We start from the raw sequence: 26,166 nt of genomic DNA, 5'->3' as shown, positions 1-26,166 counted from the left end.
CCCAACTCGGGTACATACTGCTCTAGCTCTGATCCAGCTGGCATGCTAAAAATAGAAGTGTAGCTGCTGCAGCAGGAGCAGAGGAGGGACTAGCCACCCAAGTACATACATAGGGCTCAGACGGGATCTTACTCGGAGCATCTAGTCCTGCCCTCTACTCACTCTGCCACAGCTACACTTGTATTTTTAAACACACTAGCCAGTGCAGGTATGTCCACCCAAGCTGGAAATTACACCTTCCAGCTGCAGTGTGACACACTGTACCTCAAAATAACCCTGTATTAATAACCTGTAACCCCCATATTCACCACTTCTTTATGGTTATGATATATTTTGTACAAAGTATGCCTTGTGAGGTATCATTTGAAAACTCATGAGCAACTGAACATTATTATCCTGCTAACAAGCGTGTATCATCTTTGTATATGCAGTTATGAGATTTTGCTATGTGTTTATTACTCAAACATGTAGTGAGTCTGGGACACGCCCACAGACAAGCTCCTCAGAAATAACAAAGACCTTGTATGTCATCCAAAATGTCAGCTACACAACAAGAAATTTACAGTTCACCTGAGAGATGCTTCAAATCTCACATACACAAGAGACTGCTTTGTCTATACCCCAATGGGGGCAGATATTCCTCAAGGAAAGGAGGAAAGTATAAAATAAGAGACAATGGCTTCTGCATTATCTCTCTCCTCTCTACTGAGCCAAGATTGCTTGAAAGACTTTGAACCGGAGAGATTGGTCCCAGGCTGGGAAGGGAATCTAGCCTGTGTACCAAGAACAGTAACTGTCTGCAACATCTAGAGAGGTGAAAAACGCTGTTTGCTCCAAATTTTACTTAGCTTGGTAAAGTTTAGGAATTAGATAGTGATTTTATCATTTCATTTCTTTTTGCAACCAATTCTGACCTTTTATGCCTGTATCACTTATAATCACTTAAAATCTATCTTTCTATAGATAATAAACTTGTTTTAATATTTTATCTAAACCAGTGAGCTTTGACTGAAGTGTTTAGGGAATCTCTGCTCAGGTTAACAAGGGCTGGTGCATGTTAATTTTCTTTGATAAAATGACGGACTTATGAGCTTGCACTGTCCAAGGGGGTCTTGAGCAATGTAAGACGCACATTTCTGGGGTGCAAGGCTGAGGCCGGGGGGGATTTCCGGGTGTCTCCTTGTTTACAGCTCATGAGTGGTTAGGAGAGCATTCATATAACTTAGCTTGTGGTGCCTTTACATTCTGATGGCTGTGTGAGAGCAAAGCCTGGAGGGGCTGCTTTCAACTAGCATAGCAGTGTAAGAGATGACCTAGGCTGACAAGTTAAGGGAGTACAGCAATTCCACAGTCCAGATTGTACCCTGGGGGGATGTCACACGCAGTGCAGACATACCCTAACAAAAGGGTCCAGGGCAAAGTACAGCATGGGCAGGCAGTGTACAAGTTTCCACATTCACTCTCTTTTATAAAACAGTCTTGGACCTCTCTAATATAATCGGTTGGGTGGCGTATATGTATCCACTAAATACCAAAATCTCACTTTAATTGGATATAATGTGGTTTTTAGTTTATGAAATACACACTGTATTAATGAATATAAAATCAGGTGTGCAAAAATATTTGTTACTCCTTAGTAATCTACAGTCCTAACTTTATGAAAGCAAGATTAAGATAGAAACAAAACTGAATATCTAAATTAACTGCATTTTTCACCTTGGGTGGGTACAGCATTGGTAGAGAATAAATTCCTGTGACTTGAAGAGACTTGGCTGATAAGTGGTTGCTGTAGCTCTGGTTTTGTAGAAGGTTTTGCCATCAGATTGGAAGATGGTATGTTAACTGGTTGGAAACCACCTGAGTGGATTGCAGAGCTAATGAGATGAGACTAAGAGACAAAGGTACAAAGTTAATTTGAAAAAAGGAATTACAGCTACCTAACAAACACTCTGAACAAGCAAATACGCAATTGTTCTAATTGGGATCGGGGGAAAAAGTGATAGCCCCCAAACTAATACTCGCTCCTTGTTTTCTAAGGCAGAATAGAACAAAACTGGCACATCAGAATTGCCAAAGAAAGGGAACAAGCATGCCCATTCTGGCGGGTCCCAAAAACATAGACAGTAGGATACGGGGAAAATTTATTTTCCAAATTCTGAGGGTATATCCATACTGCAATCACAGAGTATGACTGCAGCTCAGGAAGACATACCCAAGCTAGCTTTCATCTAGCTAGCCTGGGTAGTGAAGTGGTGGCAGTGCACGCTGCAGTGCAGGCTGTTCAAACCCACCTGGAACTGTGGACAATTACTCACAGGGATAGTCTGCACTGACATGATGCAGCTTCATTGCTCTGGTACCTGAGTTAGCTAGATTAAAGCTAGCTCGGATATATCTACCCAAGCTACCATCACACACGCACACACACGCCTACGCCTGACAGAATTGTTATGAAGCTGAAAGCCAAAGATACTTGTTCCCATGACAGTGGTATGTGACTGCCTCACCATCTTTAATGTATTTATCTTCACAACACCCCTATGAGGTAGGGAAGTGTTATTATCCCCATTATACAGATGAAGAACTAAGGGACAGAGACACCAAGTGACTTACTCAAGTCTAAGGCAGAGAAGGAATTTTAACCCCATTCTCCAGGTCTAAGCTAGTACCCTAACCACTGGACCATCCTCCCTCTCTGGAACAAGGTCATAAAACTTTTCTGTCCTATACCATACATTTGCCTCTGCAGTTTTAACTGCTTAGCCAGGTAAGAGGCCACCATACTAATCCCTCTGGCATAGACGTATGGGCACAATAACAATCTCATACACGTGAAAGCACTGTCGCAGCTTTACTCTATTAAAGAAATTTAACAACCGACTTCAGTATAACTAACGCCAAGACACAGAGGCAGAGAAACAGCAACAAGGTCTAGGTTTCTATGCAGGTACCTGAATATGCATTTGTTGCTGTTGTAACTTTTCGAGATACTGAATCCGCTGTTCCATAAACACATTCATCTGTTTTTCAAGCTCACTGACTCTGTCATGACAACGGGATGTCTCATGTTGTTGAGCCTTTATATTTGTTTGCTGTTCTGCAACACATTGCAGTTGCTTGTCTGTCTCCTGCAGTTTATTAAGCAATGCTGAAACAGAGCTAACTTGTGCTTCCAAATCACTTTGAACCTGAGGGGAAAAAATTAGAAGCTATAGCTCAGGTATAGTGTAAAGAGAAGCTTCGTTATGCATTTGTAAAACTCTCGAGTTTGAAATCTGAGGCAAGAGGAAGCAGGTATTAATACCACTTCTATTTGTTTCCAATGCTCCTCCCTCACCATCACATCACACACTTTTTGGCATTCATATTTTCCTCCAGAAAGATACAAATAATAATAGTGCTGGTTTGGGGTGATTTAGTAATACAAGAGAACCTCTGCACAGGTAAATACAGCATTAAATATGTAGCGTTCATTCGTGCCAAACTGCCTTTTACCCAAATACACTGAATGAAAACATCCCTTAAAACAGGGTTAGCAGGCCGGCCCTATCCCAAAGGGTCGAAGGGGGTTGTCTCATCACCCGGTGCAGTCCATCTGGCCCGGCCCAGTGCAGGGATTGACTCACTCCACACTCAGTTCCAGCCCAAGGCTGCTGCAGTTGCTTCCTGTCCAGCTGGCAGCTCGGACAACTCTTAGGAGCATAGCAGTGCCCAGCAGACAAGGAGCTGAGACCAGATCCACTGCTTGGAGTGCAAGCAGGCTGTCACGGGGCCTTGCCCTGCCCTCAGGTGGGGATCGGGGTCAGACTGGGCTCCACCCCTGCCCAATCACTCACATCCCTGCTTGTGCTCCAAGCGGTGGATCTCTATCTCAGTTCTTCACCAGCCAGTGCTGCAGTGTCTCCTCCGGGCCATCCAGGGGCCACGGTGGGTGTGTCTACACTGCAATGTAAGCCCAGGGTTAGTAGGACTCGAGTCAGCTGATCCATGTTAGGGAACCCTGGGTTTGAATGTCTACACTGTATTTTAACCTTAGGTTAAGGATTTTCTAACCTGTGCTTGAACCTAGGGCTCTGGCATCCACGCCACAATGCACAGACTCCAAAGTAACCATATCCCAGAGTCCCTAGCGCCACCGTCCCGCCTGCATGCTGAAATGTGGTTGCTCTAGCACTAGGAACGTGTTGCACTGTGGGAAAACTCTACCGCCCATCCTGCGTGTCACAGGAAATTTGAAGTGCCCGCCAACACAGCCTGCCAAACAGTCATTTTGATCTGTGTGCTACCAGAGCCAGCAACATGGAGGCGGCGGCTTCTGACGAATTTCTCTTGCTTGTACTTTCACTCTTGTGTCCTGAAACCGGCAGTGCAACCACAAGGCACTAGTGGACATTTCGGCAGCGTTTTCTGTCCCACCGAAGTTACCTGACAGATTTTCTGATCGATCTGCAGTAGGAAGAGGAGAAGGAGTCGCCGGGTATCTCAGACTCTCACTGTCAGATGCTGCTCTGTATAACTGGCATAGCCGCTGATGTCCCCAGTGTAGACTGCCACTTCTGGCTCAGGGCCCCAAGCACAGACTGGTGGGACCACATCATCATACAGACTTGGGATGACCAGCAGTGGGTCCAGAACTTTGGCAGGAAGAAAGCAACATTTCTGGAGCTTTGTGAGTAGCTTGTTCCCACCCTCCAGCATAGAGAAACACATCTGAGGTCGCCCTTGCAAGTCCGGAAGAGGGTTGATATAACTATCTGGAAGCTGGCTACTGTAGACTGCTACATGTCCGTTGCCAATCAGTTTGGGGTTGGAAAGCCGGCTGTGGATAAAGTGGTGGCAGAGGTAACTGAGGCAATCAGGCATGTGGTTTACCCCTAAGTGGTGAGCATTAAAGATATTCCAAAGGTAATAAATAGCTGGCTTTGAGAGAATGGGGTTTCCTAACTGTCAGGACTCATGTACCCATAGTTTGCCCTCCTCAAGGAGCACATGAGTACCTAAACCACAACGGTACTACTCCATTGTTATACAGGCACTTGTGGACCACAGAGGCAGATTTATGAATGTCAGTGTGGGCTATACAGGAAAAGTTCACGATGCTAGTTTTTTGCCACTTGGGAGTCACGGACAAACTGGGACACTATTCCCACGAAAGACATTGAACTGAAGATGGTGTCGGCCCAAATCATACACTTACCAGGCTCTGGGGCAGCTTCTGTCTCCACCAGGTTCTCCACAGGCTCGGCAGGGGACTGCTCCTCAGGGGCAAGGGAGATCAAACAGCTCTTCTGAGTAAGGACCAAGAATTTGCTGTGGATCCTGGTCCACAGCCTGCTCTGGGACTGGTTTCATTAGAAAAGTCACTTCATGATCCTGACTGGGAGACGGCTGCTGGCTTCCATCAGTCCCCAGGCTGGATTCAGGGGCCAGCAGGCACCATCCCATGCTGAAGTCCACAGGTTTATTGGCCTCACACCAGACATGCACCAAAATCTGGCTGTGCTCACATGACCAAGAAGCAGCTAACTTTGCAAAAGGCTTGATCAGTTTGGTCTCCATCACAGACCTCTGGAGGTTTGCCGTGCTTACAGATCGGTGATCAGCAGAGAATGGGTTAATGCTGACCTAAGATTTTGCCGTTCACACAGATTGGGGCGGCCTCCGTTTTCAGTGGAGTGCATTGCAGATTTTTGACACAAAAGGGATGAAGGAAGTTGCCCCAAGAGACTATGGGATACTTCCGGATGACACCCAGAACCCAAATCAAGTGGGGACACGCCTACAATGCAAAGCAATAGGGCTCGGATCCTGGCTTGACTCAAGCTCAGACCCTCCAGCCCTGCAGGCTACTCAGACCCTTGGTCCGAGCCCTGGCTTAGCGCAATTGCCATGTATGTGCAAGAGGCTTTGTCTTGAGCCCAGGCTCAAGCCTCAGTTTACACTGCAGTGTAGACATACCCAAGAGGGGCAGGCTGGGCCAGGGCTCCTACTTGCCGTGCATTGTCAGCCTCGCCCCCCTCCTCCTGCCAGCCAGGATGACAGAAAGGTAATTCCACATGAGCAGCTGCATTAGCCCAATACCATGATTTTTGCAACAGCAGGGAGGTGCAAATGGGCATCCCCGCTTCTGACTGCCCACTACTGGAAAAAATCACACTGTGGGCTACCTTCAAGATTTCTGTGCAGTCCAAGACATTGTGACTTACACAAGACTTCATATATAAAACTCAGCCACCTGAGCTGCTACTCTCCCAATATCCTAAATCATAATTTCTGAACTCACTACCACAGAGTGACAGAATCAGCAGTCGCATTCAGTCCTATCAGAAACAGAAAAGTCTAATTCATGAACTGGAGAAACAATGATCTAAAGGGAGACAACTAAAACTTGAGGAAAAAAAGGGAGTGAGGAATACAGAGAAGACCAAGGATGAAGGGAGGGTCTTTCTTTTTACATTCACTGTCACTGTGATAAGAGTTGGTGAATTCCACGTACGACTTGGCAATGCCGGAACTCAGGTGAGGAACAGCTTCTAAGTAACTCCCTATAATCAAGCAGGCCTAACAAGACCAAATTATTTCAGAAGCAATAAAGACCAGTAGCGTCAGAAGACACCTGATTCCCCAGAGGCCAGAGCTATATAAATCAGACGTAAGAAGATCAGGTAAGTATCTATGTACTTACATGACCCTCCATCACCACTGTATCTAAGCACCTCAAATGTTACTGATTTTACCCTCACAACACTATGTGCTACTGTGCGGTGAGGTTACAGATCCCTTGCTAAGACTAAAGAGGTGAGGGAATTGGGCCAAGAAGTCCCTGCCCTTCGGCAGCTGCAAAGCATGCTCCAAATGGAGGACCTGCTTACAATGGGACTGTGGCAATCAAGTGGGGATAGAACGAAGGAGAGACTATCTACAGGAAGGAAGCCAGTTAGTACCTTCCGGGACAGAGGAATACACAGAGGAAGGACCTAGACTGTGGGTAAGGACCAACAGGGCAGCCAGGGGCCTGACCCCTCTTTTTCTCCCTTTCTCCCTGACAAGGGAAAAATCATAGGACACTGTGAAGGGAGGACTGTGAAGCCCTGACAAACTATCGGAATCACTGAGACTGCTTGAAATACCATGTGTGAGAAGCGAAGCAGAGGGCTGTGCCCATGTCCCAAACTGAGGAGAACACCAGGCAGTGGGTAGGAAGTGGTCATGGGGAGGCTGGTCTGGGTATCAGTAAAAGGGACAGAAACAATTCCCACTCCTCTCCACTTAGGCCCTGGGCTGGAACCCATGAAGAGGGAGGGTCTGGGTCCCCCTACCCCTCCCACCGCCCTAGACTGATCTGGGGCAACCCAGAGAAGGACAGACTGTAACTTGGCTGCCAGGACTCTGTATTGCCTGACAACGAACCCCCACAGGACTTTAGAGACTGAGTTATGGCCTGCCTGCCGGCCCCTAAATGAACTTGGCTACAGGTACTATCCTCCTTTTCACTGATAAGGAACTGAGGCACAGAGAAATTCAGTGACTTGCCCAGGGGTGCACAGGAAGCCTGTGGCAGAGGTGGGAATTGATCCTACATCTCCTGAGTCTCAGTCCAGTACCTTAACCACAAGATCATCTCACCTCTCTCCCATGCTATCTAGACCATACTTATGTCTGAACCATGACCTTCATGAAACTGCTAAACATGCTTTGTTGAATGCATGCTGCAGGTTTTTAAATGAGTTGTAAGAAGTTGATCTGTGTCTCTTTTTGAAATATCAGATGGAAACCACCTCGACTTTACAGAAATTCACCAGAATCAAACCTCATTTATCTTTGTACTCTCCAGTTAACACAAACCTAACCTCGCTTTTTTGGATTCTGCAAAATAGAGTTACATCTCAATAAGAAGTTAGGGCAAGTTCCTTCATTCTGGCTTGAACATGGATAGACTGACCAACCAGTCACAGCCACAATTGAGTGACAGGGCAGTATGTGTGTCTAATGTTTTGGCCATCCAGCTTTTATTATGGAGATTTACACCACAGACAAAAAGTTAAAGCAACACCAAAGGGGATCTATAAACACCAGTGTGAGCTATCAAACAAGGGCTCTCTCCTACCCTATTCTCCATGTACTGCACAACATCACACTATCTACTCTGACGCTTCCCAGAGCACCCAGGGTTGGGAGGCACCTCGCCACCACCTGCCCTTAGCTTGAGGAAGTCTTGTCTGTGCCTGCTGTGGCTCAGCTCCCTGACTCCACCGGCCTCTGGCAACACAAGTACTGCCTTCCAGGCCTCCACAGGCCTCACGCTCTCTGTAGAGGTTAGCAACATGTGCACACCAACCCCCGAGTCCTCCAAAAGTCCCTCTGGAGTGCCCAGCCCCTGATCCACTGAACATTCACAGAACTCTCAGATACTTTACTCCCAAGGGAATAGCACACACCAGCTCACACCATTCAACTCAGGATCACCAATCCGCTTAACATATAGCACGCCATTATATTTATATGAAAGCAAGAATAAGTTTATCACCAAAGAACAGAGATTCAAATGACAGTAAGAGTGTTGGAAACAAATGGTTACATATAAAACAAAATCAAAGTGCTTTCTAGAGCCTAAACTTCACTCACGAGACATTCCCTTCTCTCTTACAGAATAGCTTACCCCAAGTCCTTTCCCCAGCGTTTTCAACCAGGATGTCTATGATCCCCATTTCCGGTTTGTCTCAAGGCTCACTACCTTTCAGTGACCTGCCTTTAATTACAAGGCCCAGAGAACATAATTTTCAGCATATACAGATAACTCCTCACATATTTTGAGTACATACATCTTGCAATGATTAATATGACCAGTGTGACACAGGCTTTCAGTAGAGATCTTACACAACCCCTTCTGGTAAACCCAGAAATCCCTGTACCCCTATGTACCCTGTGCCTTCTGTCAGCTGGCATCAAGAGGCCCTTGGGTTACACCTACATGTACATAGAACAGACCTCACTGAACACACCCAGTGTTTGTATCCTTTTGTCACTCCCTCCTACCCGTCCAATGAGCCATGCTGTTCATAGTGATGACATGCTGTTCATAGTGAGGTGATACAAAGAGGATACAAATGAAAGACAGTGGGAGCTCCACTACTAGCTACCTCAAACTCGTTTATTATTTCCACTATTTAACTTGATAGAGAATAGGGATGTAAAAATTAGTTCAATTAAAAATCAATAAAATGAATGTTATTAATTAAAAATTAATAAAAAATTAAAAATAGAACGTTTAAACGGTTAAACGCTGGGGGGGGGAGACGTGCTGGGCTCGGCTCCTCACTGCCAAGTGAGAGCTGCCTAGCTGCAGCTCCTCCCTGCTGCGGTAGCTGGGCAGCTCTCACTCATGGGGAGCTGAGCCCAGCTGCGGCTCTTCCCCTCGCCACCACCCCCACGCTGGGCTCTTCCTCTCCCCATGAGCAAGAGTTGCCCAGCTGCTCTCACTTGTCGGGAGTCGAGCATAACTGTGGCTCATTCCCCCACACTGGGCTCCGCGCCTCCCCACCATTTCGTGGGGAGCCAAGCCTCGGGCTCCGCGCCTCCCCCTTCCCGCAGGGAGCTGAGCCCAGCTGCATCTCCCCCCGCCACCACTGGGCTCTTCACTTCCCTTCCAGCACGAGCTGCCCAGCTGCTCTCGCTGGCGAGGAGCCAGCCCAGCTGCCACTCCCCTTCCCCCCTCAGTTTAAACAGTAATCAGCTGTTTAAAACGTTTAAACTCATTACCATTTAAACGGTTAACCTTTTACATCCCTAACAGAGAACTAATTTTACCAAAAATATCTTACTTTGAGAAGCGGAGCTGTTGTTGCAATGGCAGCAGCTGTGGCTGCCGCAATGGTTGTAGCTGAATCTCTCTCGCTGTGTGCTGATCTGGTATCTTGAGCACCATCTTTCTTTTCCGTAGATACATTCTCTAAAAGCTGCACCTTCACCTCCTTAAATACAGGAGGGTTTTGGGTTCTATAAATACAAAACATATCTTCCTGTGTATGGCATTCTGGTCAAGTCCTCATCAAGCATAATATTTTCCTTCCCCATAAACTAGCTTTTCCTCAGCACCATTAGCCATTGTGACGCTTCCCAGGGATACCCTGGGTTGTGAGACACCTCGCTACCATTGCCCGTGGCATGAGGATGTTTTGTCTGTGCCTGCTATGGATCAGCTCCCTGAAACCAACAGCCTCTGGCAACATAAGCACTGCCTTTCAGGCCTCCTCAGGCCTAACTTTCTCAATACAGGTTAGCAATACACAACCAACCTGCAAGTCTTCCAAATGTCCCTCTCAAGTGCTCAGGCCTTGTTTCACTTAACATTCACAGAACTCCTAGATTCTCTACTTCCAAAGGAATAGTACACACCAGCTTGTAAGATTCAACTTCATACACAGCATACAGGGTATGTCTACACTGCGGAGTGAAGTCAATTTGATTTCAGTCAATTTTCACCGGCTGAACTTCCGAAGTCGAAGGAGCATGATCACACCACACGCATTGTGTCAGGGATTTGCATCACCACCAGCCGCACTTGCATCGATAATCAAAGCAGTGCACCGTTGGTAGCTATCCCACAGTGCAACTACCCATCTGCCTTTTGAGAAGGCTGTCATCCTCCCATGATGCAACGTGCTCCCCCCCTTATCCAAAACAAACAGAAGAACGTTTTTTCACACCATTTTTCCAAACCCATCTCTGCCATGCGCACACCATTGCCAGAAAGACATGGAGCCCGCTCAGCTGTGCACAATCATTCAGAGCATCACAAATACCACACGACTTATCCTGCAGTATTTTCAAGGCTGAGACAGGAGCCGCAGCGTGGAAAATTGCGATGTTATTGAAGCCGCCCTACTACAAGCCACAGAACAAAACAATTCTCATTTGCTGCATGCTGTCACGCACCATCTTCAGTCGATGGAGCACCGCTTCTGGTCCTGGGAAACAAGCACTGACTGGTGAGATTGCATCGTTATGAAGGTGTGGGATGATGATCAGTAGCTGCAGAACTTCCGTATGCAAAAGGCCACTTTCACTGAACTTTGCACAGAGCTGTCCCCAGCCCCGAAATGCATGAATACTCGTTTGAGACCTGCTGTGACAATGGAGAAGCGAGTGGCCATTGCTCTGTGGAAGCTAGCAACCCCAGACTGCTACCTGTCAGTTGGGAATCAACTCAGAGTCAGTAAATCCACCATGGGAGCTGCTGTGATACAAGTGTGTCAGGCCATTAATAGACTTCTGCTAAGAAAGGTAGTGACTTCGGGAAACGTGCAGGACATAGTGGACAGGTTTGCTGCAATAGAGCTCCCAAACCATGGCGGGACGACAGATGGCACGCCACAGAGTACATAAATTGAAAGGGATACTTCTCAATGGTGCTGCAGGTTTTTGTGGATCACAGGAGACGCTTCACCAATATCAATGTGGGGTGGTCTGGAAAGGTGCATGACGTGCGCATCTTTAGGAACCCAGATCTGTTCAAAAAGATGCAGGTGGACACTTTCTTTCCTGACCAAAAAATAAATATTGGCAATGTTGAAATGCCAATAGTGATCCTGGGGGATCCTATCTACCCCTTGCTCCCCTGGCTATTGAAGCCCTTCACCGGGCACCTGGACAGAGAGAAGGAGCGTTTCAATAATAGGCTCAGCAAGTGCAGAATGGTTGTGGAATGTGCATTTGGCCACTTAACGGCCCGATGGGGCAGTTTGCTCACTAGGTTAGACCTCAGTGAATGCAACATCCCAACTGTTATCTCTGTGGGCTCTGTGTGCTCCATAATGTGTGTGAAACAAAGTGGGAAAAGTTCCCGCTGGGTTGGGTTGTGGAGGCTGATAGGCTGGCCGCAAATTCTGAGCAGCCAGATACCAGTGCAATGCTGACAGCCAACCGGGGAGCGCTGCGCCTCACTGAAGCATTGAAAAAATCATTTTTGCAACAAACTGTAGCAATGTACGTCTCTGTCACTGCTGTCCCTTCCCATCCCCCACCCTCGCACCATTGTTTCCCTCCCCGTCCTGTCCCGCCAACAATCCCTGAGCTCTCAATGAATAAAGAGTAATGTTTTTTAAAGCAGAGAAGTTTTATTGGTGATCCCTTACAGTGGAGGGAAAAGGAAGATAATTTAATATTCTCATAAGGCTGTTAGGGGATTCAGAGCAAAGTGTGTCTGTGCAAACAGCAAAGCATGCACATTCCCAGTTCTTAAAGGAGCCATCACCTCTTTCTGCTCTCCTCCACCGGCATGGAGAGGAGTACGTACTGCTCTGCTCAGCCTCCTCCTAGAGTACTTGGGGGTGGGAGCTGGGAAACAGCTTGTCAGCTGAGCATTTTGCAGGGACTGCAGAGGTTGTCTGTCCTGCCACTGCTCTTCCTGGAGCTCTACGAGACATGTCAGACTGATCCCTCATAATACGCAACATCTCCTCTTGCATTGCACGCTCCTGCTCCTGGGATGATTTTCTGTTTTCCATGTCCGTGTTTAGTTTTTCTGACAATGACATCCTCCTGGCTCTGAACTCTGCGTCAGCAGCCGCAGAGGCGTTCATTAGTTCATTGAATATGTCATCCCAAGTTTTTCTTTTCACCTTCTAATCTGGGAAAGGCGCTCTGCAGGAGTAGAAGCTGGGGTGAAGGCCAAGCTGTCCACTGTAAGGCAAGCAAAGCACAAAGTTGCCATTGTTAGCTGGTCCCATGGATGAAAAGCAATGTTACAATGTAAAAAAACTCCTCTTCATACCCACAAGGCAACACCAGACCTGCATACCAATCTGTACGTACTGCACGGGTCGGAGTGGTGTTTCAGCTACGGTAAGTAAGGGGCCCTGGCATCCATTATAGGGAAGTCTCTGTAGCACTAAATTCCCCAACCCATACGTAACCAAGGAGCAGGATCACTGGGCTCCCCTTTACTATCCCAAAGACTGGTTTGAGAGGAGGTGGTCCAAAGGGATTGGAGGAGGGTGTGGGTGAAGTGTCACTGGGGAAAACATAGGGACATCTGTTCCTGGACCCCTAACACCCAGGACAACAGTGTCATGGCTAGGACTTGTCTGTGTTGGGGCCCAGGACACCATCCATGGCAGAGGAATAATACGCAGTGACTATACTGGTCACTGTAAACTTGCGCCATCTTCTCTAGGTGACCATGTGTGATATCAGTCTCCTGAGGGTAACACAGGTGGAAAGGGAAGATTTGCTGCAAGCATCTGGGTATAGGCCTGGCCCTTATGGTGCCTGCTCATTTAATAGCAGAGTGGCAATGAAACGTGTCCTACCGTGGCAGAAGAAATAAGGCTGCCCACCCCAGAAACCTTCTGCAAAGGATTGCAGAGTACCTACATGAAAGTTTCCTGGAGATATCCATGAAGGATTCCCGGACCATCTCTGTGCACATAAATAATCTGTTCCAGGGATAACCCTCTGCTTTAGGGGACCAACACTCAGGAAGCCCGTCCCCACAAACACACAGACTCCTTTTGCAGAAATAAGAAGCTGGACTGGGGCTATAACCACAGAAATACGATTTGCTATACACACTCACCAGATGTGCTTTCCCCGGCATCTCAGTCAGTCACATTGTACTGCATCCAGCTGGGCTACTATGGAGTAATGAACAGGTCCTGGTTCTCAGGGAGAATGGATATCCCACTCGCCTGTCCCCTGCTCTCCTCATCCTCCTCCTCTTCGTCCACAGTCTTCCTCGTTCACCCTGGACTGGGATTCTACTGTGGTATCTATGCTGCGTGGTGGTACAGTGGTGGGGTCACCGACGAGAATCACATGCAGCTCCTCATAAAAGCAGCATGTTTTTGGTGACAAGCCAGGATGACTGTTCGCGCCTCCCTAGTTTTCTGATATGCCTGCCTCAGCTCTGATTTTAATGCAGCATTGCTACACGTCCCTGTGGGGGCCCTTCTCCACCATACCACACAATATCTTCTCGTAGATATCCAAATTTCTTTTATTGGCTCGGAGCTGAGCCAGAACAGATTCTTCACTCCACAGACTGATGAGATCCAAGACCTCAAGTCGACTCCATGCTGGAGCGTGCAGTCACCATGAGCAGTTCAGCTACAAAGCTCTCTCCACGCTGACTAAACAGGAAATGGGAATCGAAAATTTCCTGGGGCTTGAAGGGAGGGGCTGTTTCCTGTGCACATGGCCGTGCCGCAGCAGAGCACAGATGTCCAGAGCGGTCACAACAGAGCATTGTGGGATACATCTCAGAGCCAATGATGTCAATTTATGTTGCGCTCTGCCTACACTGATGCTCATCCAACCCATACAATTCGACTTCAGCGCTATGCCACTTGCAGAGATGGTTTTATTAAGTCAAATTTTACCACGATTTAGGTTGGCGGAACTGACAAGCCGCATTCCGTCGACCTACATTGTCAGTGTAGACCAGGCCTTAGATATATTTATAGTGAAAACGAGTAAGTTTATTATCAAAGAACAGAGATTCAAGGGAAAGAATGAGAATACTTGAAACAAATGGTTACATATAAAACAGAATCATAACATGCTTTCTAGAGTTTAAACTTAACTCACAAGACAATACCCTATCCCCTACAAAATAGCTTACAGAAAGTCTTTTTCCCAGGACTTTCCGCCAGGTTAGCTGTGATCCCTTCTCATAAGATAGACACCCCCCCCCCCCCCCCCGACAACTTGTCCGCAGAGAAGGAAAGAATAACTGGGGATTCATCTGCACCCCAGATATAGTTTCAAAAGTTTATTGCCCTACTCCCAAACAGGATAATCTTGCTGGTTTTGTTTTTTCCTGCAACCGCCACAATCTACTGATTAGCATTTTGCTTTGTCTGTAAATGGGCATCCACTGGGAACTAAACAATACTTAATTTGCACATGACCAGCCAGAGTGAGATAAGCAACTCATCCCATCTCCCTGCTAGGAGTATGGGAATTACCTAACTCATAGACCTAAAGAACATATTTTTAGATGTATGTACAGAAAATCTGTGAAGTTATGTATATATACTAAAAATTGATTATTATCAGTATGACACATGCTTTCACTACAGACCTTACATGACATACATTGGTGGACCAGCATGTAGATATCAAAATCAGGGGATTCCTGTAACCCTTATGTACTCCTGTGCCCCTTGCCAGTTGGCATCAACATGTCCTTGGGTCAGACCCATACAGACATTTATGGCTTCTCCAACAATAAACTTCCTTTAAAGAACAATGACACATTTCCCCCACGCAGCTGACATTGAAGAATTTTACTTAAATCTTTATTGTAATAAGATGATAAAGATTTGTTGCAGAGGTACCATATGTTACAGTTTGTAATACTAAGGGCATGTCTATGTTGTGACTGCACCCATGACACCCAACAGGGTTACGCACTGGCTGTCACCTAGTTCAATTACATACGTCATTCTAAACTGTAGTTCAGACCTTAATCAAGCTACCATCTGTAACCAGGCTACAGTCCAAATTGAAGGCTATAGCAGCAGGGACCTCATCTTATTTGTTTGTAAAATGCGTAGCATGCTTTGGGCACTAAATAAATCAGAAGAATTCCTGCCCCATTTTTTGTATTACTAATGCATTATTCCAAAAGGTTTTTGAAAGCATTAAAGAAAAAAATGTACAAAGTAGTAAAGATACTCTAGGGCAAATAGACTTCAAACCAGAAAATGAGTTCTGAAAAAATAGTTCCACAAGTATAAACAGAATATTAATGGAGAAGAATAAAGAAACACTTTTCTTTATTTCTTTTCTTACCAGTGCTACCGGCGGGGAAGGGAAGGGGGAAATCAGGGAAACCAGGAACCACATATCTCAATAGAAACTGAACAACTGAGACATCATTCACAGCTCAAACTTACCTCTGCTTTAATACAGCTCGTAAAGCCTCTTTCTCACCAGCAGTGTACTGAGAAATAAATATATCACCATCTGTGAAACAAGAACAGAATATACACTTTGTCTATTTAATTTTCAGGTCTCATTTTATAAAGGTAAAAACAAAGCTATTTCTGTAACAAGTAGAAATTCGGTATAAAGTATGTCACAGCTGAATACACAAGCCACATTATCTATTTCAGGGTGTAAATGTTTTCTTCACGAGTAACAGCTTTAAGTTATGAAAAGACAAATATTAGGTATCATTTAATACACAGCTAAAAAACCTGAGTATCATTCACAACTGCATTTTAAAGATAGTCAGTGATTAGACAAACCAATATACTTTGAAGATAAGATACATTTATCTTATCTCACAAAAAACACTGAAGAATTTGACTGCTATCAAAATAATGCATTTTGAATGTGTGCCCCACTTGACATAAACATTTAAATTGTGCAAACTCTAACTGAAAAACTTTCTAATAAAGAAAAATGAACCAGAACTGCATGGTATTAATATTAGTTTTTCCTGTGCTATCATAAAGTGCAACAAAAGCCTGCTCCCACCACCAAATGCTCTAGAAGGTCCATTAATCTGGATTCTCCCCCATTGTGCTTCACAGTGGACCCCAAATCCAATAATCATAAGCACATTGCACCAAGTTGATTTAGTACAACATCTTGAAAATTCACATGAAACAGCCCTGCTTGCCACATATACACTAGGTAACAACACAACCTTAATAATCTGCATATTGCTATACAGCACATTTTATAATGCACCCACAACACAGCAGCCTTTCACCTCTCTCTCACAAATATTTAATAGAAGTTGTAGTAAGATCTTATTATCAAGACTACATTATTTAACAAAACACATATGTTGCACCTTGATAAAAAGGGCACGGCCCTCCTTTACCCCACCCAGAGGACTGCCCAGAGGGTGGCTCTTTTCTTAATATACCAGAGGTGGCCAAACTTACTGATCCTCTGAACCACATACAACAATCTTCAGAAGTTTGAGAGTCAGGGCGCGCCTGCCAGACCTCGGGGATTCAGCCTTGTGGCGGGGTGATAGGGCTCAAGGATTCTGCCCCACAGAGCATGCCTGTTGAAACCCCGAGCGCAGAAGCCGCAAGACACCCCTCCATGCAGGGCTAAAGCCCCAGCAGGCGCACCCCATAGGGCAGAAGCCCTGAGCATTGGCAGGTGCCTCTCAAGGGGCAGAAGCCCCTAGCCTCACCACCTCACTGTGGGGCTGAAGCACTGAGCTCTGGCAGGCACGGCCCATGGGGCAGAAGTCCTGAGCCCCAGCAGGGGCGTCCCTGATGGGCAGAAGTCTTTAGCCCTAGCACCCCACTGCAGGGCAGAAGCCCCAAACTCCTCTCCCCAGTCTGGTAGGTGGAGAATGGGGCAGGGTGTAGGGGGCTCTGCGAGCTGCACTTTAACTGTAAAAGAGCCACAAGTGTCTCCTGAGCCATAGTTTGGCCACCCCCGTCATATATTATGAAGTATCAGATGATGGTAAACTGCACTCGACAAGCAATAAAGAAAGTACATTTTGCAATGCACTAACCTTGCTCATTTTTTACTGTTTGTTCTCTTATTTATCAATTTGTGAAATTCTGTCATTCATAATGGGTCTCCTCAACAGTGTTCTGAAAAGTGACCAGGTTTAAAGATGCACTTTCCTGCTCTACAAATCTGACTGTTGGGTGTATTTAGTTATATCTGCTAACGTCAGAGTTTACAAAAAGAGGGATGGGATCTGTATTCCTTTTTACCCTTGTCAACAAAGAACAGTGAATCTGTGCAATTCCATTGAGGGCAGAATTTGACCCAGAGTGACACTGAACAATCCAGGAATAGTTCCAGAGGGGTAGCCGTGTTAGTCTGTATACAGCAAAGACAATGAGAGTTCTGTGGCACTTTAAAGACTAACAAATTTAATATTTGTAGACATAAGCTTTCGAGAGACTTAGCTCTCTTCTTCAGATGCAGTAATACAGAAAATAGGTAACAGATTCCAGGCTGAGTTTGCTAGGCTGACAGTTAGAAAAGCATCTTTATAGATGTAAGATGAGCACATGGAACCTGGAAGTCGTTCAAGTACAACTATGGATCTCCTTTCTACAGAGACAAGATGGGCAAGGTAATATCTTTTGTTGGACCAACTTCTATTGGTAAGAGAAACAAGCTTTCGAGCTACAAAGAGCTCTTCTGCAGGACTGGGAAAGGTACTCTGAGCATCACACTTAAACACACAATGAAACAGACTGTTCAGCATAAGTAGTTAGAACATATTCTATTCTAAGGCAGTGTTCCCAACTGGTGTACTGCGGCACATTGAGATGCCGTCAGGCCTGAGCAGGTGTGCCACGGAATTTTTTGAAAAAACTACCTGAAGAGTTCTGAATTGGCTCACGAATATTCATGAGTTCATTTGGAGACTATATGGTGGGGTGCCACAAAATAATTAAAAGCATCAAGGTGTGCTATGGCAGAGAAAAGTTTGGGAACCATTGTTCTAAGGGACCATTCAAGGTAGATTGGCCCATTAACATCTCTGCAGTCATAGGACAAAGAGAGAGAATTAGTGGGTTACAGACTGTTGCAATAAGCCATAAATCCAGTGTCTGCTCAGTCCATGATTTTCAATGTCTAACAGAGTATTGAATTTAAGCTCCCAGACTCGTCTTTTGAAAGTGTTAGGCAGGTTTCCTTTGAGGATGAGGACCGATAGATCAGATATAGAGTGATTGCTTCATGAAAAGCTACGAAAAGTACCTTTCTCAGACTTGAAGCAGAGCTCTGTGTGACTCGAAAGCTTGTCTCGCTCAACAACAGAAGTTGGTCCAATAAAAGATATTACCTAACCCACCTTGTTTCTCATATCCTGGGACCAACACAGCTGCAACTACACTGCATACTCCATTTCACAGTCGTTTTACAATCTACAAAGTAGAACTACACTTCAAAAATTGGCATCTCTGATTTAAATGAGAGATTAGGAATGGGGAAAATATTTAGATTTATTTATTTAAACTCATTTTTTCAACATGGAAACACTGAGTTTTAAATTACTCACTTTTATATAGCCAAAATAAGCTACGGGAATCCAACAGTTATCCCTCTACAGAGGGATATCATAGAGATACAAAAGTTCAAGAACTAGTGTGTTGTCACAAGGAACCTTGGGATTCACAAGTTTATTTTAGATGCATGTAGGAGAGAGGCAAAAGCATTATTTGACGTAATAGAATTCATAGCAGTAACTCTCAAGAGCAGTGTTTCTCAATTGGGGTTCCGCGGGAACATTGTTGGGGTTCCGCGAGAAAGTGACATTGCGCCGCCGAGAGCAGCTGTTCGCCGCGCCGCTGAAAAAGGAAAGATGTCCCGGATTTTTCGGCGGAGGGTATCGAGTATGAGTGTAATATCCCCGCGGAGCCTAAAGGGTTCTGCGGGGAAATTTAATTGAGAAACGCTGCTCAAGAGAATCAAACACATTTTGAAAGGAATTAAGAAAAACGATTAGAGAAAATAATTTATCATAAGATAAAGTGAGGTACCGTTACGACCTGACCATATAGCTCTTGAGTTTAAGATTACATAACCTACCCTCTCCAATTTGCACTTAACACACCTAACCCCCAACAGAATGAAATCTCTCACAAGCACCATCATTTTAAGTATTATCAGGATAAATGTGTTTTCAATTATTTCTTTTTCCCCCTCAACAAATATTAGTTAAAAAACTCACAGAAAGCAAAACCAATGCTCCAGGATGAGGAACTATACTTTTTATGTCTTTTAAGAGTTAACAATTTTACACAGGACAGTTTTTTCAGTGTGGATATTCTGTATTATATGTAATTAAAAGGTGAGAGAAATATTAAAAACAGATTTCTTTGCCTATATTAACATCTGATCATTAAAGCTAGAAGAGTTTAAAATTGTAGTTTACTTTTTGGTTATTAACTCCTTTCACGTTCTGATGCATCACTTAGTAAAATGCTGCAAAAATTATAGAGGAATAACTTTTTATTAAAAATAGCTTTTTTGGAATTGAACAAAAAATTCAGAGAATGTAAGGCTAGCATGGACCATTGTGATCATTTAATTTAACCTCCTGCATAACTTGGCCACAGGAATTCCCTGAATTTATTCCTGCTTGAACTAGAGCAAGTATTTATCTTTATTTAAAAGTTTCCAGTCATGAAAAATCCACTACAGCCGTTGATAAGTTGTTCCAATGGTTAATTACCCTCACTGTTAGAAATGTATTCCTTATTTCCAGTCTGAATTTGTCTAGCTTCAATTCCGAGTGATTGGATCGTGTTTATACCTTTGTTAGATTGAAGAGCCTTCTTTATCAAGTTTCTGTTCCTCATGTAGATTCTTACAGACTGATCAAGTCACCCTTAATTTTCTCTTTATGCTAAATAGATTGAGCTCCTTGAGTGTCTATCACTACAAGGTATATTTTCCACTTTTTTCATCATTCTCATGGCTCTTCTCTAAATCCTCTCCACTTTATCAACATCATTCTGGACCAGAACTGGACACACAATTCCAGTAGCACTCGCACCAATGCCAAATACACAGAGAGAATTCTCTACTTCTACTCAAGATACCCCTGCTTATGCATCTAAAGAGTGCATTAGCCCTTTTGGCCACAGTGCTGCACAGGAAGCTTAAGTACAGCTGATTAACCACCATGATCCCCAAGTCTTTTTCAGAGCCACTGCTTCCCAGGATACAGCCCTGATCCTAGGTATGACATTTGGCCATACTGAAATACATATTGTTTGCTTGCATCCTGCTTACCATGCAATCCACTTAGCTCTGTATCAGTGATCTCTCCTCCTCATTGTTCACCACTTCCCCAATCTCCATGTCATCTACAAACTTTATGAGTAATGATTTTGTTTTCTTCCAACTTACTGATAAAAAATGGACCACACTAGAAACGAATCTTCTCTATGATGATTCCCTGTTTACACTTACATTTCGAGACCTATCCATTTAATGGGATATGTTGATTTTGTATTGTTCTAGTTTCTTAATCAAAATGGTGTGCAAATCCAAGGCAAATGCCTTTCAGAAGGCTATTACATCCACACTATTACCCTTAACAACCAAACTTGAAATCTCATTAAAAAAAAAGAACTTGCAATGTTACCAGTGCTGTTGAAGTTCTATAAATATTAATTTTAAAAAATATGACCAGTTTAATTAAAATACAAATCCCATTTTCAATAACCTGATTCCAAATAAATCTCATTTTAAAAAGATACTGCTTTTCCTAGAAATAGGTTGCTTGCAAAAATACGCACACTCACTGCAGCAGTTACTGACCTCAAAATAATGTTGCCAAACAAGCTTTAAAAGACAAAAATTGCATGCTTTTGAATATTCAACTAAAAGGCATGCACCACTTCAGGACTAAGAGGCTGCCAAGATTTCTGGCGATGCAGTTAAATACGCTACTTTAATACGAAGGTGCTCAGATACTACAGTGCTGAGCAAAGTGTAAGACCTGGAATAGTAAAGTACAGAATGAAATAGAAGAGAACTCCCACTATTAAAAAACAAGGATTAAAGTTATCTTCATTTTACTAGTGAAACTCATAAACTGCAACATCTTGACTAACAATTTTTATACTGAAGGAAAACATATGAAACAAAGATATTTTATAACTATTTTCCAAAGTAGCTGTTTTCTTAAGAAACAATGATTGTAGAAGTGACATTTTGTCTTACCTTCTGGTCTATTGCTATCTTCCATTAGTTGCAAAGGAAATCCTTTTACTGTAGCTTCCTTAGAATAATCCTTTGAGGGTAGGTATAAGGGGAAATCAAACATTAACATACGCTTTAACAACAGGTATCAAGAAGAATTAATTTTTTTTTTTTTTTTTTTTTTTTTTAAAAAGAGAGTGTGTTCAAATACAAAAGAAATATAGCATGCAATTACAAATCAGTAAAGTATGTCTCATTTTCTATCAGCACCCAAAAGTTTCAGAAATAGACATGGTTGCTGAATATGTGCGTATAAAGACCTCCACACTGGAGTAATACAAGCTGCTGTTCTGTGACCCTACTATCTGCACCCTCTAATCTAGGATAATATTGATTGTGATATTTTTCTGGACAGTAATGCATCAGACTAAAAATAAGAAGTAATCTAAATATGAACGCATTTATTTTGCAATTGGTGGCCAAAGGATTTTATACAAATGACTCATTAATGGTGATGTAAATTACATGTGTTTATCTTTACATGTGCAAGCAATACCAATGAATTCATCATAACTAATCATGTACATAAAGTTAAACACATACTTAAGTGATTGAAGGATTGGGGCCATATGGTGGAATTTATTTAACTCAACTAAACCTTGAATAATCATGCTCTACTGCACAGGTTCTCAAACGTTTTTTCTGGGACCCCCTTTGAAAATATTTCAGGCTGTGACAACCCTCCCCCACAAAACAAAAGTGACGACCCCTCCCATGCCATGCCACTTCCCCCGCCCCCATGCCATGCCACTTTTATTTCTGTACTGTCACTAGGGGCAGTGCTGCCTTCAGAGCACTCGGCCAGCAGCTGCTGCTCTCCAGCCACAGAGCTCTGAAGGGCTCTGGCTGTCAGCCATGCATGAGGCTGGTAGCCACAGCCACGGCATGCATGGGGGAGGACAGCTCGTGACACACACACACCCCCATAATAACCTTGTGACTCCTTGAGGAGTCTCAACCCCTAGTTTGAGAACCCCTGCTCTACTGGAAGCAGTATGGCTGGGTTGAGGAGATAAAATCCACTATCTTACCCTAAACCATGATGTGGAGCTGCAAAACAGCCCTCTACAGTCACTACTTCAGCTTCTGAGTAGAGCTAATAGCCACAGGCCCTTTTTGTCACTTGAGCAGTGTGTTGGATCTACTTTGATTCATGCAGAGACCCATTTGTAGTCCCTTCACACCACTGGAGAATTTTATGCTGATGCATGGTCATGTACAATGGATGAACCATGACAGGAAGCAAAAGAAACTAGGGTCTGCAGGAAGACAACTTGATTTGTGCTATTCAAGGAGCAGACATTTCATAGGAAGAATTACACTATAAAATTTGAAAAAAACAGCTACTATAGCTGGAACATAAGAAAACAATGCATGCATACCTCACTATACACTAGATACGTTAAGAGCATGTAAAGGCTCGAATCCTGCAAAGACTTATGCATTTGCATTGACTTCAATATTTGCAATGCATAAAGTTAAGCACATGCATAAGATTTTAAAGGAACAGTGCCAAAGTCAGTTAGCCTATCTGAGAGAGAAGTAGCTTGCTGATTTACTAAAATTTGGATCATATACATAATCTTTTGAAATGAAAGTATACCATACACTTCAGGATTGTAGAATCGAGAATAGAACAGTAACTCTTCTTACCTTCTGTGATAATAGTGTGGGTTCTAGATCATTTTCTACTGAAAGAAGATGTTCTGAACTTTTTTCAGCCAACATACTTCGGACAGCTAAAATAAAAGAGACTTTACTGTAGTCATGCATAGGTAGTTTATGCATTTGTGACAGCTATTACCAGTCTGTCTCACATCTTAGTCATTTCTATATTTGTACCTTTAAAAACTTAAACTAAACAAAATGACTTTCATTGCACAAATGAGCTCCGAGTGTCAACCTGGAACTGGCACATTATTGAACAATGCCTGAGATGCAACATAAACTTGTTTAATATACAAGAGAAACTTGTTAAAAGTGAGAATCGCAAATAATGATACAACGACAACTCTAAACCAAATTCAGTATGAAATCAACATAAATTAATGGGGTAATTTAGAAAATTACTTAGTGAAGAACACATGATCATTATTAGTCAATATGCATCATGTAACAGAAAGAAAGAAGGAAATTAAGCTAATTGTATATGCCAATAACTTCAAAAGCTAATGTATTCTGATGCCCTTCTATACAGATAACCTCTTTTAAATCTTTGATTAAAAATGTGTTGAAGTAAACTGCTTAGGCCTTAAACTTTGGTCAAGAAAAGTATGTCTTATTGGTAAAGGGAGGGGGTAAAACAGAGAGTGAGAAAGTGCTGAAAAATGTAACTGTCTGAACCGAAAAATGCTTGTACTGCAGTTTGTTTGTGTCTGTAACCTTGACTAATGATAAGAAGAATGAATGCTGTATTTCTAACACTGTTATAAATATATGTTAAAATCTGCCTGAGGACAGAGACCCTTTACTGACCAGAGGCAACTCTGTCAGTGGCTCTGCCCTTGCATATGCTTGTGCTTCATAATAATAAAAGAGTCTCAGATCTCTGATGAGCCTCGACTAAAAATGCAGAGTGAAGCCTCGTTTCTTCCACAAATGAAAACTAACTGGTTTATTTTCGAAAGAGACAAAAGTCATACTCCAGCAAATACATGGCACAGTACATAGCAATTTTAGCTATTTGAAATGAACCCACCACTATAGATTCTATGTGCTTGGGAATAAAATATGGCTTTAGCTGTCGGGCATCTAAGACATACTTGAAATGTAGGGAGAAACACTGCTCGAGAGAAGTCACCACCTGGGGGGGGAGTGGGGGGGGAGGAGACACGGACAGACACAACTTCTGACTGAAAATGCTTTACTTGCTATTGTAACAACTGCCAAAAAATTACTAGAACTGAAAGTTTAGAGGAAACAATATATTATGTTTTTTTCATTTTAATTTGTGTATTTGTCAGTTTCACTGTTGCATCTCTATAAGTAGTTAATCAGGTTCAGTTGGTTTGTGTAGGTCTTTCATAAAGCAAAGCAAAAGGAAAAAAAATCTGTAAAAATCACATCTTCATATTGTAATTGCAATAATTACCAGGGAGAGCCAGGGACAACTGTTGTATCTGAACTAAATGCTAAATGGCATCTGTTTCAATTAGGAAACAAACAAAAAAGTATAACCCATTCATATCAATCTTACAGACAACTTTCCTAATATAAAGATGTCCATAAATGACATGCTGAGAAAAGGATCTGGCTAGACAAATTACCCCAGAGAAATACAGTACAATCACATACCCTGTGTAACGCTGCTGGACGTAGTGACAGTTGATCTATTCGGCAGAGGTTTGTTTGCTGACAAAGCTGGAGGAATATAGGATGTTTCATCTTTAATCAAAGCTGCATCATCTGCCTGGTAAGGAGAAGCCACTTCACGAAGCTTCTTTACTGAAATTTTAACTTTTTTTTTACTGCAGCCAGTATCTGCTGTCCGAGCGCCAATGGGTTTTTCTTTTGCGTGGAGGCTGGTGGAGCGGATAAGCACATCGCTGGCAGTGAAAACCACAGAGTCCTGGCTGACACTAGAACTACTTTCCGCCTCCATGAAGAGCTCACGATGCAGCTTTCAACACTCACAACCCACCTACGAATAGTGTTAAATAACACTGTTAAACTAAAAGGGGCAGTTTATTAATGCTCATGAATTGCCTGTGGAGAGGGGCAGCCCACATCACTATAACCCGGGATTCAAGAAATAAGAAGTGGGAGGAGGGGAGTGAGTGGGTGCTACAGGGGCGGCAGATTCCAGCACATTAATTATCCCTAGCTCTAAACCTACATAACACCAGGCACCTCCTGCCCCTCAGGCCTCGCCCTTTTACCGTAAGAGGGGCAGGGACTAGCTACCCTCTCTAGGGCTAATGTGAGATCACCAGTCACACGGGATTTCAGTGCAGGGCCCACCTAGCCACCCCCAGTGAGGACAGGGTGCAACATACAGGTATCGAATTGGGGTGCAGGGCTCCCCCCCCGCCCCACCCCCACAAGGTGCTCGGCTCCCCCCTCCCGCTGCGCAAGCCCCAGGAGTACAAGGGGCCCCACACACCGCCGCCTCGGGGTGCGGGGGGGCTCCTCGCCCGTAAGCTGCAGCGGACCCTCATTCAGCCAGCCCCTGCCCAGCAACTACCGGAAATGCTGGCTACCATGGTAACGACACCAGCTACACCCACAACTCCCGCCGCTTCTCACCCAGCGGCGAAACGGGCCTGCCCTTTCCCGAGCGCGCATGCGCCACTGCTGCATCCTTTCCGAAAGTTCGACTCCCCGCCGGCTAATGCGCATGCGAGGAGGGGACTAGCTGGCTGGCTGGCTCGAGGGAGCGCGGACGCCACATATCCAGTGCGCATGCGTAAAGCCGTCGGCCAAAGAAAGGCCACAAGCCATTCGCTA

At 44.1% G+C, this 26,166-nt stretch overlaps 1 protein-coding gene across 3 annotated transcripts in view; it reads right to left on the bottom strand.

Annotated features, from left to right (window-relative positions):
• Positions 1-26,166, bottom strand: part of KIAA0586 (KIAA0586 ortholog) — a 117,092-nt gene that overhangs the window by 90,706 nt on the left and 220 nt on the right. Inside the window, exons 1-8 of one of the 3 annotated variants that reach the window (XM_067554873.1) lie at positions 25,966-26,126; positions 25,015-25,360; positions 23,374-23,459; positions 21,682-21,751; positions 15,900-15,969; positions 9,822-9,996; positions 2,952-3,188; positions 1,717-1,888 (exon numbers count right to left, since the gene is read on the bottom strand). In XM_067554873.1, coding sequence (XP_067410974.1) covers positions 1,717-1,888; positions 2,952-3,188; positions 9,822-9,996; positions 15,900-15,969; positions 21,682-21,751; positions 23,374-23,459; positions 25,015-25,321 — 1,117 coding nt within the window. In that variant the 5' untranslated portion in view covers positions 25,322-25,360; positions 25,966-26,126. The other 2 variants (XM_067554874.1, XM_067554875.1) reach the window with 2 other exon arrangements.

Source organism: Emydura macquarii, unplaced genomic scaffold (genome assembly GCF_026122565.2).
Source record: "Emydura macquarii macquarii isolate MOO-44397 ecotype Brisbane River unplaced genomic scaffold, CSIRO-AGI_Emac_v2 contig_1551, whole genome shotgun sequence".
Classification (NCBI taxonomy): domain Eukaryota; kingdom Metazoa; phylum Chordata; order Testudines; family Chelidae; genus Emydura; species Emydura macquarii.
This window is presented reverse-complemented; position numbering and strand designations above follow the sequence as displayed.